The sequence below is a fragment of the Coenobita brevimanus genome, chromosome 26 (assembly GCF_032717465.1).
Source record: "Coenobita brevimanus isolate Jiangsu-jjx chromosome 26, ASM3271746v2, whole genome shotgun sequence".
NCBI lineage: Eukaryota > Metazoa > Arthropoda > Malacostraca > Decapoda > Coenobitidae > Coenobita > Coenobita brevimanus.
In genome coordinates, this window is record NC_136979.1 from 25,131,849 (window position 1) to 25,152,929 (window position 21,081).

At 41.4% G+C, this 21,081-nt stretch overlaps 1 protein-coding gene across 1 annotated transcript in view; it reads left to right on the top strand.

Moving 5' to 3' along the window:
* The window catches only part of LOC145394188 (tether containing UBX domain for GLUT4), a 673,993-nt gene that overhangs the window by 625,693 nt on the left and 27,219 nt on the right, over positions 1-21,081 (top strand). Inside the window, exon 10 of the mRNA XM_080268173.1 lies at positions 14,317-14,494. Within this exon, the coding sequence (XP_080124299.1) occupies positions 14,317-14,494 (178 nt within the window). The remainder of the gene's footprint in view (positions 1-14,316; positions 14,495-21,081) is intronic.

The following is a 21,081-nucleotide window of genomic DNA, read 5'->3' on the forward strand; positions in this document are numbered from 1 at the left end:
AAGTCAAGAATGAGAGCAGTGGAAATGAGTTATATAAGAGGAGCCTGTGGAGTCACATGGAGAGACAGGCTGACAAATGAGGATATAAAGGAGCTTTGTGGTGTCGATGTGGATATGATGGGAAGCGTTAGGAGGAATACACTGAGGTGGTTTGGCCATGTGGAGAGGATAGAGGGTGAAAGACTGACGAAGAGAGTGTATGTGAGTGAGATGGAAGGGGGAAGAGGGAGGGGGAGGCCAAGGTTGAGATGGAGGGATGGGGTGGAGAGGTATATGAGAGATGGGGGTGTGAGTTTGGAGCGGGTCAGTGAAATGGCGGGGGACAGGGCGACGATGAGGCGATTTGTTTGTGGCCACCCCGAATGGGATTGAGGCGTCTGGCAATAGATAGATAGATAGATAGATGTATATATATATATATATATATATATATATATATATATATATATATATATATATATACAGTACCCTCGCATCCAAGACGATAGTATTGTCGCCTGAGGGTCCCATCTAGGATGAGAAACGTCTTCGACCAACACAAGACCTTATGGAAAAAATTAATATTGTCACAAGATCTTCGAAAAGTGCCCCTAAAAACATCAACCTAGACCTATTTTGGCACCAAAATAAATTTCCTCACCTTGAAAGTGTGTGTTTCTGAACTTGTTGTCTCCAACTTAGTGGCTTAATTATCTCCAGTTTAGTAGCCTGAGGTAGATGGCGGCGCTTTGAGGGGTTAGCAGACGGTTTCCTAGGAATGCGTACATAAGGAGAGGCAATAACCCAGGAGCAAACGCTGAGTGCAACGCTCACGAGGGAGACAAAAGCAAACCCCGCATGCTCAACATGTGACCAGATGCCAATATTTTTTTGGACAACATTGCAACCACGTCACTCTCCTGGGCACGGGAACCGTTTTAGACTGGGTGAGACCGTTGTAGCTGTATTCTCCTCGAATTTGGGCCGTTATGAACCGTTGGTTCCGTATTGGACGTATGCAACCATATTATAGGAATACTGTACTGTATATTGAATTATTACTTATTGTCTCCGTCTTGGACGCGAAACATCTTGGACAAACCTGTCTTGGACATTAGGGTACTGTATATATATATATATTATATACATGGATGGCGTAATAAAAGAGGTACAAGGTAGGGTAGTGGATGTTGGAGTGGCCCTGGTGAGAGAGGATAGTGTTTGGAAACTCCCTGTACTGTTGTTTGCAGATGATACTGTGTTGTTGAGTGAAGACGAAGGGGAGCTGCAAGGCTTGGTGGATGAGTTTGAGAGAGTGTGTAAGAAACGGAATCTAAAGGTGAATGTAGGGAAGAGTAAAGTGATGGTCTTTGAGAGAGGTGAAGTTAGTGAATGTACAGCGAGGTTGGATGGTGAGGAATTGGAAAATGTGAGTACGTTTAAGTACTTGGGTAGTGTGATGAGTAAGGATGGAGGTTTGGAGGGTGAAGTGCTTGAAAGGGTGCAGCAGGGAAGAAAGGTTGCTGGTTCTTTGAAAGCAGTGATAAGAAACAGGGAAGTGAGCATGGAAGTGGGGAAGTTACTACATGACAGTATTGTGATACCAACTCTAACGTGCGGAAGTGAGGCTTGGACATTGTTGGAAGGACACAAGTCAAGATTGAGAGCAGTGGAAATGAGTTATTTAAGAGGAGCCTGTGGAGTCACGTGGAGAGACAGGGTGACGAATGAGGATGTAGAGGAGCGTTGTGGTGTTGATGTGGATGTGATAGGAAACGTTATGAGGAACACACTGAGGTGGTTTGGCCATGTGGAAAGGATGGAGGGTGAAAGACTGACGAAGAGAATGTATGTGAGTGAGGTGGAGGGGGGAAGAGGGAGGGGGAGGCCGAGGATGAATTGGAGGGATGGGGTGGAGAGGTATATGAGAGAGGGGGGTGTGAGTTGGGAGCAGGGCAGTGAAATGTCTGGGGACAGGGTGACTTGGAGGCGATTTGTTTGTGGCCACCCCAAACGGGATTGAGGCGTCTGGCAATAGATAGATAGAATAGATAGATACAGTATATCATCATCAGTCATTACAAGTCCACTACTGAACAAAGGCCTCCCCTAGCCTGCTCCACGAATTCCTTGACTGAGCCAATCTTTGCCACTTTTTCCTTGCAAATTTCTCTATCGTATCTCTCCACCTCCTGTCAGGCCTTTTTCTGCTGTGCTTACAATCTCTTGGTGTCCAGTCAGTCAGCCTCTTGCTCCATCGGTTATCCCTTATTCTTGCTACATGGCCTGCCCACCTCCATTTCTGTTTCTTTATAACTTCTATATCTTTGACTTTAGTCTTCTCTCTCATCCAAGTTGATCTTTTCCTGCCTCTTAAAAATATTCCCAACATTGACCTTTCCATTGCACCCTGGGAACAGATTAATTTATTTTCCATTGATTTTGTTAGTTTCCAGGTCTCACAACCATACGTCATAGCTGGAATTATGCATTCATTATATACTTTTCGTTTCATACAAACTGGCAAGCTACTTTTCATAATGTGTCTATATTTCCCGAAAGCTTGCCATCCAATGGTAATGTGTCTTTTTATTTTGCTATGATGATCTTTCATTAATTTAGTATTTGCCCCAAGTAATTGTACTCCTCAGTTTCTTCAAGAATTTCTTTGCTTATTCTGATGACACATTTTGGTGTTTGTGAATTAAACATTACTGTAGTTTTACTCCGGTTCATCTTTAGCCCTACTTTGAGACTTGCTCTGTTCAGGTCATTTAACATTTCTTGCAATGTCTCTGCTGTTTCTGAGATTAGGACAGTGTCATCTGCAAATCTTAAATGGTTTAGCTTTTCTCCATCTATGTTCGTGCCTTTGTTTTCCCAATGTAGCTTTCAGAAAATACTTTCTAGACATGGTGTAAATAATTTTGGTGAACTTGTATCTCCCTGACACACACCCTTCTCAATATTAAGTTTTTCTGAGTCATTATGTAATTTACTGTAGCAGTTCCCTCTTTATGTTTTCGAGCAGTTTTACAATGTTTTCATTCACTCCTTATTCTCGCAATGAATTTATAATTTCTGTGTGCTCCACTGAGTCGAAAGCCTTTTCATAATCAACAAAACCTAAGGAAATAGAAGGAAATAGAAGTGAAGGAAACTAGGGGGGATGGTTGTGAAAGATCAGAAGTTGAGGAAGTGGTACGGACAGAGAGTAGGAGAGAAGAGGGTATTAATAATGTCAAAAATAATTTGAAGGTGATATATACTAATGTTGATGGTTTCATATCGACAAGGATCGAAATTAATGATTTCTTGAGAGAACATGAACCTGATGTCATGTGCTTTGTAGAGACCAAATTAAGAGAAGATATTGATGTTCATTTGGGAGATGGTAAATACAAACTGTGGAGAAAAGACAGAAAAGAAAAAAAGGGAGGAGGAGTGATGATAGCAGTGAAGAACAACATAAATGTAGATACTGTGGAAATGGGAGAAGGCAGGGCTGAAGTGATATATATGAAATTAGAAACTGGAGAGAATGTTAAGCGAGATATGGCGGTAGTGTATGTTCCCCCAAAGACGAGAGCATGGAAGGATGACGAATACCATGAGATGTTGTCAGATCTGGCTAGCTACTTGCAAAAAATAATTGAGAAAAGCAATAATATAATTTTGGTGGGTGACTTTAATTGTAAAGAGGTGAACTGGGAGGAATGGTACTCGGGAGGCGGCGAGGATTCATGGGGTACTATGTTATTAAATATAATAATGAATAATGTGATGACGCAGTGGGTCAAAGAAGAGACACGGTTTCGAGGTGAGGACACACCAGCAAGGTTAGATTTACTGTTCACCAAAGAACCCGATGTAATAGAATCATTGGAATATCTCTGTCCTTTGGGAAAAAGTGATCACGTGGTCATTGAGTTCCAGATGTTAATAGGAAACGTCGAGCCAAGAGACGAGCTTCATAGACAGGGAAGATACAACTTTGGGAAAGCAAATTTTACGGGATTGAGAAACTTTTTTGAAAATGCGGATTGGAGAAAATTCAGAGAAACAAGAGAGATACAGAAGAAGTGGGATATCTTTCTAGACCTCTATAATTTGGGAGTGGAAAAATTTGTACCAAGAGTAAGAGGGAAAGAAAACAGGAAAAAGGAGTGGTTTAATAGAAGGTGTATGATAGCCAAAAAAGAGAGAGATAAGGCGTGGAACAATTGGAGAAAGAGAGGTAACGACAGAACAAAGGAAGAATATAAAAGAACAAGAAACGAATACACAAGAATACGTAGGGAAGAAGAAAGGAATTTTGAAAAAGGTATAATTGACAAATGCAAGGATGAACCCAAACTGTTTTATAGATTTGTTAATGGCAAACTGAAACAAAAGGAAGGAATCACCAAGCTGAAAGTAGATGGAGAGGTCTTTAAGGATGCGGCAATGCAAGCAGAAATAATGAACAAACGTTTCCAGTCAGTTTTCACTAAAGAAAAGGAGCTTGTGGAAGGGGAGGGAGTGATTAGAAATGTTCCGGTGATGAAAGATATAAAAGTGGAGGTGCAGGAAGTGTATAAATTACTGGAAACTCAAGATGTAAGGAAAGCCCCAGGACCTGATGGAATTTCTAATTGGGTACTGAAGGAATGCAGAGAACAACTGGCGGATAAAATTCACAGCTTAATTGTATGCTCACTGGAAGAGGGGAAAGTGCCAAAAGAATGGAAGAGGGCAAATGTGGTACCAATTTACAAGGGAGGAAACAGGGAAGAACCCCTGAATTATAGACCAGTGTCTCTAACCAGCATGGTCGCAAAATTGTGTGAGAGAATCCTGAAAGACAGATGGATAAAATATCTGGAAGAGATGAATATTTTGGCTGAATGTCAGTTTGGATTCAGAAGTGGAAGGTCATGTGTTTCAAACTTGTTGAGCTTTTACTCAAGAGCGATTGATGTGGTACAGGAGAGAAATGGTTGGGTGGATTGTGTGTACTTAGACTTAGAGAAGGCCTTTGACAAGGTACCTCATAAGAGACTAATGTGGAAACTAGAATATATAGGAGGACTAAAGGGGAAACTTCTGGAATGGATGAGAGACTTTTTGAGAGAGAGACAAATGAGGACAGTAATAAAGGAAAAGATGTCTGGATGGAGGGAAGTAACAAGTGGAGTCCCTCAAGGCTCAGTGTTGGCGCCAGTAATGTTCCTGATTTACGTAAATGATATGGTAGATGGAGTGAACAGTTATGCGAGTCTGTTTCCTGATGATGTAAAGATCTTGAGGAAGATAGAGGTTGAGGAGGATTGTAAAATACTGCAGGAGGATTTGGATAGGATACACAATTGGAGCCGGACGTGGGAAATGAAATTTAATGTAAAGAAATGTAAAATATTGGAAATGGGTAAAAGTACCAGGAGACCATCACTGAATTATTTTTTGGGTAATGAATTAATCACAAAAAGGAGAGAAGAGAAAGATTTGGGAGTGCTGGTCCAAGATAGTTTGTCACCAGAAAAGCACATTAACAAGATAGTTTGAGAGACTTATAAGCTCTTGACTAACATAAGAGTAGCATTTCATTATATGGATGAGGAAATGATGAAAAAATTGATAGTGGCCATGATCCGCCCCAGGTTAGAATATGCAGCGGTAGTGTGGTACCCACACAAAAAGAAAGATATAAACAAGATTGAGAGAATACAAAGAACAGCAACCAAGATGGTCCCCAGTCTGACAGACTTGTCATACAGAGAGGCTGGAAAAACTGGATTTGCCTTCGTTAGAGGAAAGGAGAAAGAGGGGAGACATGATTGTGGTGTTCAGGACCATGGTGGGAGTAGATAAAATTGACAAAGAAGATCTGTTTGTATGGGATAAGAGAGCAACAAGAGGACATGGAATGAAATTGAAAAAGTCAAGCTGCTTGAAGGATATCAAGAAATATAGCTTTCCTTACAGAAGTATAGACTTATGGAATAGCCTGGACAAAGAGATTGTCCAGTCTAAAAACTTAAACGAGTTTAAAGTTAAATTCGACTTATTGAGAAACAGCGACGGAAACCCACGAGCATAGTACATTCCGTGTATATCACATTTAGGTATATTCTTAAATATTTGGAACGACTTAGACAAAGAGGTGGTGCATGAGAAAAACATTCATGTGTGTAAAGGTAGACCTGATAAATGTGGATATGGAGACAGGACAACACGAGCATTGCTCAATTCCTGTATACTACAAATAGGGGGGAGGCGGTGGCTCAATCGGTAGAGAGGTGGCCTGCAGTCCTAACAGACCCAGGTTCGAATCCCGGCTGGGACAGGGAACAGTTTATGGATTTGAATTTAATTAAATCAGACTTTACTGATCTACCAGAAGACCCGCCGACATGTCGTAAAAATACCCCCGCTAATACCAATACACCAGTCCTGTATGAGACAGCCCTGGCATGTACTCAGTATGGACGGTGGGTGTTAGCGCTGAAGTGGTGACATGTAGAGGTGTATGGTATGTAGGAGGACTGCTGGGCCTTGATAGCAGGTTGTGAAGCCTATGCCCAGAGTCGGACACAAAAAAAAAAAAAAAAAAAAAAAAAAAAAAAAGGTAAATACAAATAGGTAAATACAATGATTAACTATATTCTGTAGTTTTCTCGGTTAGCTGATTCATTGTATGTAGATGATCAGTAGTCGAATACCTGCTTTGGAATCGTGCCTGTTCGCGAGGTTAGTTTTCCTCCAAATTTGTTGTTAAGTTGTTCATAAGGACTTCAATGAAGAGTTTGTAAATGACTGATAATAAGCTAATGGGTCTATAGTTACTAAGATGTTTTGAGCCACCTTTTTTGTAAAGTAAAATAACTATTCTATTACACCATGTTTTGGGAATTTTCTTCTTTTTCATATATTGAATAAATAAGTTTGCAAGCCTGTTTGTACTTCTACTCCTGCATCCAACAGTAAATCTGCTACTATTCCATCTTCTCCCGGAGCCTTCCCTCTTTTCATATTTTTAAGAGAAATATTTACCTCATCTGGTGTTATCTCAGGTATTTCACCTGTGTCATCTGAAAAGTTAGCTGTTGATACAACTTTCTTTGATGCATACAGTTCTTTGTAAAAGTCTTCAACTCTTCATTTAATGATTTCACCGTTTTTGTCATTCAGTGATGTAATTTGTTGCTTTCCTAGTGCCATTTTACTTTGGACTTGTTTCAAACTATTTCCTTTTTTTGATGGTTTCTGTGATCTGATCCATGTTTCTCTTTCTTTTTTCTTCTCTCTGTCTCACGTTGATAAGCTTGTTTAATTCCACTCATTCTATTTCATCATTCTTTGCTTTTACATTCATTTCTTTTTTTCATAAACTCCAGTGTCTTTTCTGAATACTTCTTGGCTTTGGTTGTATTAGGTTTTCTTACTACCTCTGCTGATTCTCCAAGCACTTTTGTTAGTTTGTCATTCAGCTCATCAGTGTCACATTCAGCATTACTTAGAACCTGAAATCTGTTCCTTATTTCCAACTGAAAGGCTACTTTGTTTTCATTTACATTTATTGGGCATATCTTTTTATCTTTAATCATTTTCTTTTTTTCACTGTATGGTAGTGAGACCTGGGCAGTAAAGGAAGATGATATTCGTAGGCTCAAATGTACAGACTGACAATGATTAGGTGGATGTGCAGTGCATCCTTGAATATATATATATATATATATATATATACAGTATATATATATATATCCTCGTAAATCACAGCAATTTGGGTCTGGACCACTGCCGTGATTTACGAATTCCGTGATTTATGAATAATAACTCTTATGTGAAAAATTAATTTGGGTCTGGATTTTGGCCAACCTGCCCCCACAGCACCCTACCTACACCTATCTAGGCACCATCAAACACAAACATACAAATTTAGGAATATTCAGTACATGTATTAAATAGAAATAAGCAATGTTAAAGGATCTCACCTTAATCCTATGACAAAATTGCATAAGTGAATGGAGTGGGGTGGTGTTGGGAAGAACTTAGAACCTCTCAGCACTCATTCTTCCCAAACTCTTTCGCCAGCTTTGAAAACTTCTCTCCCTTCTCAGCACAATGAATGAGCTCCAAACGTTGACTGTACGACAATGGTGGCAGCTTCTTGACGCCATACTGTTTAAAGTGCTTCTTCGGGGGTTCGGGAGGGGCCATGGCAGGTAGGAGGCAGGTGGAAGTTGCATTAAAAGGCAGGTAGCTCTCCTGCTCCACAGCGACGGACTGTAGTGTGCAGACTGGCGGGACAAGAACAACAACGTGGCAGCATTAGTATGCATACTTGCCACCAGTGACGCGCGGTGATTGGTTATTCGGTCGTGATTTTCAGTTTAAATGCCATGGTTTATGGTTCTCCTCGGAAAAGGCCCACTTGGGTGCCTAGGTCCATGATTTTCGTGACTTAACAGTGATTTAAGGTTGCTGGTAGTCTGACGGCCACTTAGCCGTGATTTACGAATCAGTGCTTTATGAACACGCGATTTACGAGGATTGAGTGCATATACTTTATATATATATATATATATATATATATATATATATATATATATATATATATATATATATATATATATATATCATCATCATCATCATCATCAGCCATTGAGGTCCACTGCAGGACTGGCCTATCCCTACTGAAGCAAGGACGATACAGCCAATGTATCTCAACCTAGTGACTTAGGCTGTCTGGTAGAGACTGTATGTAGGGTGAGAAGTGCTTGTGTGTGTGACTGTAGTGTTGTAGTGGCTTTGAATATGTGTGTAGTCTGTGAACCAAGTGTAATCGGCCCGCCTTAAGCTGATTGGGTGCAAGCATATTAGTATGCGACACTGGTTGAACCATAGCACCCCTTGTGTCCGCCAAAGTAGCAAGTGGCTTGGTGAACAATTCCCAAAGTTTTTACAACTCTGGCAGGAGGCGAACCCACGCTCACCAGCGTGCGAAACGCACACTTTGCCACTGTACCACAGAGGCTCCATATATATATATATATACCGGTATATACAGTATATATATATATATATATATATATATATATATATATATATATACAGTACCCTCGCGTCCAACACGCGTTTGTCCAGCACGATTCGCTATATATATATATATATATATATATATACAGTACCCTCACGTCCAACACGTGTTTGTCCAGCACGATTCGCGTCCGGCACAGAGAGCAAAAAATTAGTACGATTTAATATGATTTAAGTACTGTAAAATGGGTGCATAAGCATAGCACTAACGGAGCTCTGAGAAGTGGGCGAAATCCGCAGAGTTCGCCTCTAGCACGATCACCCCTGGTCCAACACGGTCATACTGGACGTTCCAGTGACGCTGACAGCCAATCAAACTTCCGATCAAGTAGCCTCCCCCTCCCGCTATCATGACGAGATCGTGATGTCGCCCAATGAAAAACGCTTCTGCTCTCACATGATGTTATGTTTAAATTTCTCCCGCCACAGTGCCACTTAGTTGCATAATTTGCATTGGACAGTGCTTTTTTCTCGCTGCATTTTCTGCCCTTGCTACTGCATTTTACCCTGGTCACGATGCCTAGGAAGCCTTCTGAGAACCCCAAGAAGCAGCAGCACCTCCCTCAGGCCACCAAGCTAGAATTCATTGAGAGGCAGAAGAAAGGGGAGAGGAATTTCAAAGGATTTATGAGGGAGGTTGAGGAGAAGCAGCAGCCATTACCCGCTAGTGATGCCAGCAGCCATCCTCCAGGGACCCAGTAGGACTACCTACAGTCTTGGATATCACCTTCCATTCCCAGCAAGCCCACCAACATTATCCTAAGGTTAGTTATCATTCATAGCTCAGTATCATTTATTATAATTACAGTAGTACCAATATATGTATAGGTATATGGTAGGTATTTAGGGTGACTTTTCCTAGGGTTGCTGACCTTTTTCATTTTTCCCCATGAGCTCTGTTGTTTGTCCAACACGTTTTTGGTCCAACACAGGACCCATGCATGACAATATTACCGTGTTGAACGCGAGGGTACTGTATATATATATATATATATATATATATATATATATATATATGTACACAGTATAGAGAGAGAGAGAGAGAGAGAGAGAGCGAGAGATACTGTATGTATTTATATATCTAGCTATCTATCTATAGCCCGACGCCCTAATCCCGCAAAGGGTGGCCGCAGACAAAACGCCTCCAAGTCGATCTGTCACCGACCATTTGACTACCTTCCCCCCAACTCACCCCCCCCTCCCTCATATACCTCTCAACTCCATCCCTCCACCTCATCCTCGGCCTACCTCTCCCTCTCCCTCCTTCCACCTCACCTACATACACCCTCTTAGTCATTCTTTCATTCTCCATTCTCTTCACATGTCCAAACCACCTCAGTGTATTTCTCCTAATCTTCTCAGCCACATCCACATCCACCCCACAGCGTTCCTTCACTTCTTCATTTGTCAACCTGTCCCTCCACATCACTCAACATGCTCCTCTCAAGTAACTCATTTCCACTGCTCTCACTCTTGACTTGTTCCCCTCTTGCAAGGTCCATGCCTCACTTCCATACATCAGGGTAGGGATCACAATACTATCATGCAGTGACTTCTTAACATCCATACTCACCTCCCTATTTCTCATCACTGCTCTCAGTGTACCAACAACCTTCCTTCCCTGCTGTACCCTTTCACGCACTTCATCCCCCAAAGTTCCATCCTTACTCATCACACTACCCAAGTACTTGAATGCACTCACATTCTCCATATCCTCACCATCTAACCTCACTGCACACTCTGTGACTTCATTCCTCTCAAACACCATAACTTTACTTTTGTTTACATTAACTTTCAGATTCCTCCTCCTACACACTGTCCCAAATTCATTCACCAAACCTTGCAACTCCCATTCATCTTCACTCAACAGTACTGTATCATCAGCAAACAGCAACACCGGAAGCTTCCAAATCTCACCCTCATTCATTAGAACCACCCCCACATCCACTGCCCTACCCTGCACCTGCTTTACAACCCCATCCATGTATATATTAAACAGCCATGGAGACATCACAGAACCCTGTTTCAGTTCCACATTGAGATCAAAGAACTCACTCAGCTCAATATCCACTCGCACCGTAGCCCTAGCTCCCTTGTACATACTCTTCACAGCACTCAATGATTTCCCCTCCACTCCAAATATTCTTAATGCATTCCACAAACCTTGCCTATCTGTTCTGTCATAAGCTTTCTCCAAGTCCATGAAGGCAGCATACACTTTCCTTCCCTTCTCTAGATACTTCTCCACTAAACATCTTAGAAGAAATATCTGATCTACACGCGCTTTTCCCTTCCTAAATCCCCCTTGTTCTTCTCCAACTAGCTCCTCTGTCATATGCCTAACCCTGTCAATGAGTATTCTACCATATATTTTACCAGTCACACTAAGAAGGCAAATACCCCTATGGTTACCACATACTTCTCACTCCCCTTTTGATTTGTATAAAGGAACAATTATACCTGATTTCCAGTCCTCTGGAACCCTTCCCTCTTCCCAAGCCAATCTACACAACTTCCATATCCACTCCACAACAATCTCACCCCCATACCTAAGCATTTCACCAAACACCCCATCAATTCATGGGGCCTTTCCCAACTAATCTTCTTCATCGCTTCCACTACTTCCGCCCTACTGATCTCTTCCTCCCTCCTCTCATCTCTTCTTCTCCCAGCCATTCCCCAACCACTTATACTCGCACTGCTCTCACTCTCTACATTCAGCAAATCCTCAAAGTGCTCCTTCCATCTCCTCAATTTCTCTCTCTTCTCCACCAACAATCTATTATTCCTATCTTTCACTCCCCTACTGTTTCCCTTTTCACATTGCCTTACTTTCTTTACCTCCTTCCAAAACAATTTCTTACTCTCCCTCCATTTCACACTCAGGTTCCTCCTAAACTCTTCATCCACTTTCTTCTTACTCTTCTTCACCAGTCTCTTAACCTCCCTTCTCCTGCTCACATATACCTCTCTCTTCTCTCTCTCATCTTCTCCCCTACCTCTACTCGCTAACCATTCACTATATGCCTTCTTCTTTTGTTCCACAGCTCGTTTCACCTCATCATTCCACCATGCTGTCCCTTACACACCCTTGCATCTCCTCCTCACTCCACAAACCGCCTCACATGCTGCGCCTATCTCTTCCGTGAATATCTTACATACATCTTCCACTGCTTCCATCTGCTCTAGCTCATACCTTCCCAATCTTTCTTCCGGTATGCTCTTATACTCTGTCATTTTCTCACTATCTTGCAATTTCTCCACTCTTCTCACAGGAGTTGCTTCCTCCTGTCTTCCCTTTCGTCTCCTCATCCACTTTCTTTGCAGCTTTACCTCGGCCATCACTAAGTGATGGTCCGAGACTCCATTCCCCAACTCTCTCCACACTCTTGCATCCAACACTTGTCTTCTCATTCGCTCATCCACACACACGTAGTCTATCACTGCCTTTTGTTCAACAAGTTCACCATCCATCCTCCTCATTACTCTCCATGTATACTGGTGGATCATCTTATGCCGAAAGTAGGTGTTGGCTATTGCCAACCCCTTACAAGCACAGATGTCCACCAAAGGACTTCCATTCCCATCTACGTCAGCTGGCACACCCCACTGACCATCCACTCGTATATTCCCAACTTTGCCATTCATGTCTTCAATCAACAGCACTCTCTTGCTTCTCTTAAATGCTTCTACTCTCACCCAAAACTCATCTTTCACTCTTGCCACTCGATCCTCTGTATATGTATATATATACAGTATACAGGTATACCCTGGTTTAACGATGCAGTTGGTTAGGTAAAAACCCATCATTTGGTGGGGTATCGTATATCAAGGTAGTTTTAACGTGTAAAGAAATGGGATGCATTTTTCTGCCTTGGGTTTACTTTGAACCATGTCCAAAACCCACCGAAATGAGTCCAAAAACAAGTTTAAAGTCAATCTAAATGGCCTAACAGCTGTAAAAGAAATAACCTAAGTCTAATACCTGTAAATAACTCACTAAACCCAAGAGAAAAATCTGGAAATCATCCAATATGTCTGGAAAAAATCAAAATTAGTAAAGTGTACCCCAAAATGACAATGTTCACCTTACCCATGGCTAAAACATATTAATCTAAGTCTAAAAACTGTTTATATATCAACCAAAACACACACTTTTAATTTAAAATATCATCAAAATCGGTAAAAAGAATCAAAACCAATTGTTAAACCGGGGTTTGGCCATCGTTAGGCGAGATATGGTGGTATTTCTACCCCCATCATTAAGCCGGAGTATCGCATCTAGGGGTATCATATATCGATATACAGTATATGTTTATTGGTTTTGAGCCTGATACTATTGTTAAAACTATATTTCAGTTTATTTTATTTCCGTATATTTATATATTTATTTCATTATTTTGTGCAAAACCCCAGATGATCGTCTGCAGATCCCTGGTTGGGAATCACTGGGCTTGAATGAGGAGTGGTTGGAACAAGTTCAGGGAGCTGTTGCCTCTCTTGACATTGAGAGGGCTCTCCCTCTGTGCTAAGGGATCCTTGTCAAATGCAGCATGTGTTAGGAGTATAATGCTGTATGGTAGTGAGACCTGGGCAGTAAAGGATGAGGACATTTGTAGGCTCAAATGTACAGAAATGACAATGATTAGATGGATGTGCAATGCATCCTTGAATGCATGGCCTGGGAGGGCTAGGTTTATGATGGAGCAGTTGAGAGGAAGGATGGGACTGGAGTGTATTGGTGTTGTGGTGAGGAGAGGTAGATTGAGATGGCTTGGCCGTGTGGAGAGGATGGGGGATGATAATTGGGTGCAGAAAGTGAGAAGTGTGAACATTGGGGGTGAGGTTGCAAGAGGCAGATTAAAAAAAAAAAAAAAAAAACTGCAATGGGGTCATGGAGTGTGTCCTCAGGGATAAGGGACTGAATTGGAAGGCTGTCAGAGATCAAGCTTCATGGAGAACCACCATTAGGTGGCGTAGACAAACACATGCAAGCATGTTAGAGCCTTTGTAAATGAAACGAACATATTGTGGGAGCTGTTTACATTTAGTGATGTTAAATCATACTGATTAACATAGAAGGTTATGAAATACTGTAACTTGTTATGAATGGTAGGAATGATAATCATCTTTAATGATCACCTTCACTGGATGATGATCAGTTTTCATGAAAATTAAATAATTTCATGAAATTAAATAATTTCATGAAAATTAAATAATTAAATAATTAATTAAATAATTAATGTGAATTTTTGACAGATATGCGACATCCCACAAGGGCTTTGTGTGGGGAAGAGACATTGGTAAGTGCTGGATGTGTCCCCAATGCCCGATTGTACTATGGCAGTAACCAAGCTGGTCCACCCTACCTCAGTGACAATACTCTGGCTAACAAGTCATCTTTTGCTGGTGTCACCACCACCTTGGCTCACAAAAAGTAAGTAGAGCAGTCTACTGTATACATAAATACCCAAGACTATTGTAAGCCTGGTCATAGATTTTGCTTTTATTAATTAGATTACCTAGTGAGAAAGATGGTACTCAGAGTTCTTTTGAAGCTAGTTTTGTTTTATTATTATAGAAGTCCTTTGGTTGCAGTATTGTGTTGACCAGTGGGAAAAAATGTACTGGTAGTCTCTGTTTCAAGCATCTCTGCCCAGTTTCAAAATTCATAACTTAGAAACATTGACTGGATACATCTGTTATTTGCTTATGGGTTCATAAGCTTGACGTGAATGGATCTGATGAACATGAATGCCCTGGAAGGGCCTGAAGTGAACGAAATAGGCCTACAGTAAAACTTTATGAATTAAGCGTTATTAATCCCAACACCCTGGGCTAGAAAATGAGCATAGCACCCTCCCAATGCAGTGAAGTTTATGATTAATCCATAAACTGTGACTGATGTGGGTTTATCTGGTTCTTCACAGAATTCAGGTGGCTTGGCTTTTTTCACTTCATGGTGTAGCTGTAGCACCAGCTGATCAGGGTGGTACTCCCAAGGGTAATGAGAATGCTGGCAGTAGGGAGAGCTGGTGCTTCTGTTTCACAAGCTACTGGGCCATCCCCATTTGCTGACCTTTTTAGTTTGACACTTACATGGAGAGTAGACCAGCATACTCTTCCAGACACTTTCCCCAAACTGTGTCATGCACTGTTCTACATGCGCTTTACACATCACACAATGTTTCCCATTATGTACAGAGGTTGATGCCAGCAAGTGCATGCGGCCAGAAAACTTTGCCCCTTCTACCTGGTTGCGGACCTGTTGTGGGGAGGTGTGACAAGGGCTCCACCAACATAGATTTTGGTGCCGGGATGGGATGGGATTCAACCTGTGCTAGAGGGTACAGGGCATTACGGTTCCTAGGCTGCTGCATCTGCGCAATAAAAAGGGGCCCAAATCTGGGAGTAGCATCCCAGGAGGCTGCCCTATCAGTAGGCGTTTATTGGCGAGGCAGTTACAGTGCCAAGGCGTGCTTGGAGTGTGTCTCTGTAGCTGTCCTGGCAGGGTGCCCTGAGGCCACTGCCACAGCCATTGGTCACAGCTGGTGGGCTATGGGTTCCAGATCCCTTGCCTAGGCCTGGGACTGTGTGGGTGGGTGAGGCCTGTGGTATGTCTCCCCATTATTTATTCTTACCAGATTATGACTAGAAAGATCTTCTAAGCAAGCCTGAGGAAACTAAATCACCCAAGGGGATCAGAGTGACATCATGGAATGTGGGAAGTTTGATGGATAAAGCAGGGGAAGTAGTTGAGGCCTTTAGTAGGAGATGGGTGGTTGTGAGATGTGTGCAGATGATCAGATATAGAGGAGGATTAGTGAGAATGATTGCTTGGAGGGATGTACATTACAAGTTGTTTTGGTAGGGTAGGGTAGATGGATATGATGGTGTGGGTGTGTTGGTTGGGGAGAAGTGGGTTGAATATGTCATGAATGTAATGAAAGTCAGTGATAGAATAATAGTAACGAAAATTTTGTTTGGTGGGATTACATGTGTATTGATGTTGGTATATGCCCCACAGGCAGGCGTGGATGAGGTAGAGGAGGATAGATTCTGGGATGACCTAGTACGTGTAGTAAGTGGTATGGGGAATGATGAGATTGTAGTTTTGGGAGGGGACTTAAATGCTCATGCAGGTGAAGCAGCTCAAGGATATGAAGGAGTACATGGGGGATGTGCATATGGTACAAAAAATGAGGAAGGGGAGAGGATACTTGAGTTTGGGGAGGCAATGAACACAATTGTGTGCAACACACATTTTAAGAAAAGGGAGAGTAGGTTGATTACATAAGAGTCTGGGGAAAATAACAGCCAGTTAGACTATTTCATGGTCAGGAGGGCTGATAAGAGGTTAGTGAGGATGTTAAAGTTATTGGGAGCGAGCATTGTGTGCTACAACACAAGTTATTGATATGTGACATGGCGCTTAAGGAATGGGCAATGAAAAAAAAAGACCTATGCACCTAGGAGGAAAATATAGAAGTTGAAAAACCAAGCATTAAAGGATGCCTTTTGTAGTGAGATGAATAGAAGGGTGGCTGAACAGGGAGATGTTGATAAAGGTATTAAGGAACAGTGCAGAGCCCTCAAGAACAACCTCTTGAGAGTTACTGATTCAGTGTATAGATAGACAAGGGGCCCCCCACGACATAAAGTAACTTGGTGGTGGAATGAGGGCATAGAAGCTGCAGTTAAGGAGAAAAGAAGATTTCTTTGGGAGTGGAGAAAGGGTGGTAGCAGAGAGGAATACTTGGCTGCCAAGCTAGGGCAAAGTCTGAATCTCAGAGACTTTTACTTGATAAATAGTTTGGAAAGGAAGAATTTGATATTTTAGGTGGCATTTCAGATAAAGAGGGACTGTCATCTAACCTATCATCATTTTAAATAAATAATGATAATTATGAAAACCATAGAGATTAAATATTTAATGCATTGATGAAAATTGTGACATTGATATATCATGTGTTTACATTCAGACTGTTCAAGGAAAAACCCTTTGAAAATACAGTACAAAGGAATTTCTAAATAAATGTTGGAAAATAAGGGAGAAGAAACGAAAGGAACTCAGCAACCAGACCAGTAACCAAAACAACATATAGAGGGGTCATTGAAAAGGCTATCCTGATCGCATCATCAGTTGATAAATCATGTGTTTACACATGAGTTGTTCAAGGGAGAACGCTTTGAAAATACAAAGGAATTTCTAAATAAATGTTGGAAAATAAGAGAGGAGAAAATAAAGGAGCTCAGCAACAAGAACAGTTACAAAAACAACATAAAGAGGGGCTGTTGAAAAGGCAATCCTGATCTCATCATTGATTGTATTCCCCATCAAGAGAATTCTCCATCAAAACATCAACGATTCTTCGTCACAACATTTTGCACCTTGGACGATTCTGCGTCATTCAGACAATGTTATTATGCATAATAGATGTATATTTAATTGACAGTGGGATTGTATAAAGTGCAGCTGTTTCTTCTCCACCGAGTTTGAATACGAGTCAGAGATCGCATTCTCCAGTGACCTTGACTGGGTGCAAGCAAGATGGGCACTGGTTTTAGGCTTAGGCTAACTACTTTTACAGCTGTTAGGCCATTTAGATTGGCTTTAAACTTTTTTTTTTGACTCATATGAGTGGGTTTAGGATTTGGTTGGGGAGGAAACCCAAGACTCAAAAACGCATCCCTGTACATGTTAAATCTACCCCAAGATATGATATTCTGCCTAGGATTGGGTTTTTACTTAACCAAATGCATCGTTAAATAGAGGTATGCCTGTATTACCCATGTGTGAACAAAGAAGCCGGTGAGCCACCCAACAGACTTTTTTTTTACTTTGTAGGCTGGGCGCCCGCTGAAGCCGGAACTCTTATGTCTGGTTACTGACAAATAAATCCGGATACAGAACTAATAGACCCAAGGCCTAACGTCCGTATATAGAGCATGACCAGATATGGAGCGTCCGGATAATTGAGGGATTACTGTATATATAAGGCATACCTCGGTATAATGATGTAATTGGTTAGGTAAAACCCCATCGTTAGGCGGCGTGTATATCAGGGTATTTTTAACATGTTAAGTAATGTGGAGTGTTTAACATCCTTGGGTGTCCCTCCAAACCAAGCCCAAAACCCACCCAAATGAGCCCCAAAACAAGTTTAACACGTTACCCGCGTTTCGGCAATATGAGTTCTCTCCCAGGCCACGTTTCACTTCAGAACTCTCTCCCAGCAGTCTGCAAGGAGCTGTCACAGTGAAAGGATTTATGTCGCTTTACTGAGTACCAATGAGGGTTATGCCTTCATAAAAGTAATGCGTCACTGGTGGCCCAACATATGGCATCCTGACATTTTCTTCTCATGTTGCATGATGCACCACTGGTGGATCACTGAGGTAGTGTACTAATTTGGCCCAGGTAGCGCAGTCTCCGCTCACCCTTACCTGGTGCTTACATTTTCTTTGGTTTGTTACCATCTCATTCTCTGTCGTGAAGTTCCAGGTGGCACTTAGCTATTTAGGTAATTGAAGGAAGTCCAACCAAAGACCCAACACTACCTTTTTTTATTATTATCTTGTTTCTTGTTCATTTTTCCTCCTCCTAATCTCTTCACCAGCCTTCTAAAGTTTTTTTTTTGCATCACTGAAGACAGTGTTTCTTGCAACCAAGCATAATGATAGCTGGGTACGTTGAATGCCGTAATAGTAATCATCAGTATCCAGGCAGGGATAATTACAAGTATTGGTAATAATTAATCATTTATAATTATAAAAAAAATTCAATAACCAAAAACATCCAGCACTTATCTTTTTTTGTTGTTTCCTAACAAAGTAAATATAGAACTGTTCGAAACAAGAGTAGTTGCTCCATTTTTTCTTCTAGTAAAAAATTGCAAATATTTATCATTAGTAAATTTACTCTTTGTTTGTTTGTCTGTTCAAGAAAAGTGTATTTGCATCTCATGGCCCTAGTTCTGCAACACGGAGGTGTTTTTCAATGTTTTTGTGTAATTAATAGTATTGTTTGTCATCAAAATGAAATGTAATAGTCACTACTGGAAGTCTGATATATATTCTCTAACTAAATAGGCATTTCTCTAATCTTATATTATAATCCTATTGAACATGTCTTCTACTGTAGAAGCAGCAACAAAAAATCTGCCCAGCAAATATTCGTGAAAGTGAAATACATGAAAAAGTGAAAACAAATTATTACTCATTATTGCACCATCAGTGTATCAACATGCTAGGAATGAAGACATCAAATGGTACACCAGTGGATCAGCACACGGGTAACGTGTTAAAGCCAATCTAAATTGCCGAATAGCTGCCAAGGAAGCTAACCTAAACCTAACACCTGCAAATAACTCACTAAAATCAACAAATAATGTTTGAAAATCATAAAATATATGTCAGTGAAAGATAAAAATGGTAGATTACTAGTGGAGAAGGGAGAAAAAGTGAGCAGATGGAGAGAACACTTTAAGGAATTGTTGAACATAGAGGATGGAAGTAATGCGAGTATAAGTGGCTGGGGAATGGCTGGGAGAAGGAGGGAGGTGAGAAGACAGGAAGAAAACAGTAGGATAAGTTGTGGAAGCGATGAAGAAAGTTAAATCGGGGAAAGCCCCAGAAATTGATAGAGTGTGTGGTGAAATGCTGAAGCATGGGGGAGAGATAGTAGTAGAATGGATGTGGAAGATGTGCAGATTGGCCTGGGAGGAAGGTAGAGTCCCAGAGGATTGGAAGTCAGGTATAATTATTCCCTTGTACAAAGGAAAAGGGGAAAAAGAAGTGTGTGGTAATCATAGGGGCATTTGTCTTCTTAGTATAATAGGAAAAGTGTATGGTAGGATACTTATTGACAGAGTTAGAGAAAGAACAGAGAAATTAGTTGAAGAAGAACAGGGAAGCTTTAGGAAGGGAAGAGGTTGTGTAGATCAGATATTCATTCTTAGATCTTTAGTGGAAAAGTTTCTAGAGAAGGGAAAGAAGTTGTATGCGGCTTTCATGGATTTGGAGAAAGCATATGACAGGGTGGATAGACAAGGATTGTGGAAAGTGTTAAGAATATATGGAATAGATGGGAAGTTGTTGAATGCTGTGAAGAGTATGTACGATGGTGTGAAGGCTGCAGTGTGTGTGGATGGTGAACTAAGTGAATCTTTCTCTTTCAAAGTTGGGTTGAAACAGGGATGTGTCATGTCCCCATGGTTGTTCAATCTGTACATGGATGGGGTAATAAAAGAGGTACAAGGTAGGGTAGTGGATGTTGGAGTGGCCCTGGTGAGAGAGGATAGTGTTTGGAAACTCCCTGTACTGTTGTTTGCAGATGATACTGTGTTGTTGAGTGAAGACGAAGGGGAGCTGCAAGGCTTGGTGAATGAGTTTGGGAGAGTGTGTAAGAAACGGAATCTAAAGGTGAATGTAGGGAAGAGTAAAGTGATGGTCTTTGAGAGAGGTGAAGTCAGTGAATGTACAGCGAGGTTGGATGGTGAGGAATTGGAAAATGTGAGTTCGTTTAAGTACTTGGGTAGGGTGATGAGTAAGGATGGAGGTTTGGAGGGTGAAGTGCTTGAAAGGGTACAGCAGGGGAGAAAAGTTGCTGGTTCTTTGAAAGCAGTGATAAGAAACAGGGAAGTGAGCATGAAAGTGAAAAAGTTACTACATGGCAGTATTGTGATATCAACTCTAACATATGGAAGTGAAATTTGGACATTGTTGGAAGGACACAAGTCAAGAGTGAGGGCAGTGGAAATGAGTTATTTAAGAGGAGCCTGTGGAGTCACATGGAGAGACAGGCTGACGAATGAGGATATAAAGGAGCGTTGTGGTGTGGATGTGGATATGATGGGAAGCGTTATGAGGAACACACTGAGGTGGTTTGGCCATGTGGAGAGGATGGAGGGTGAAAAACTGACGAAGAGAATGTATGTGAGTGAGGTGGAGGGGGGAAGAAGGAGGGGGAGGCCGAGGATGAGATGGAGGGATGGGTTGGAGAGGTATATGAGAGAGGGGTGT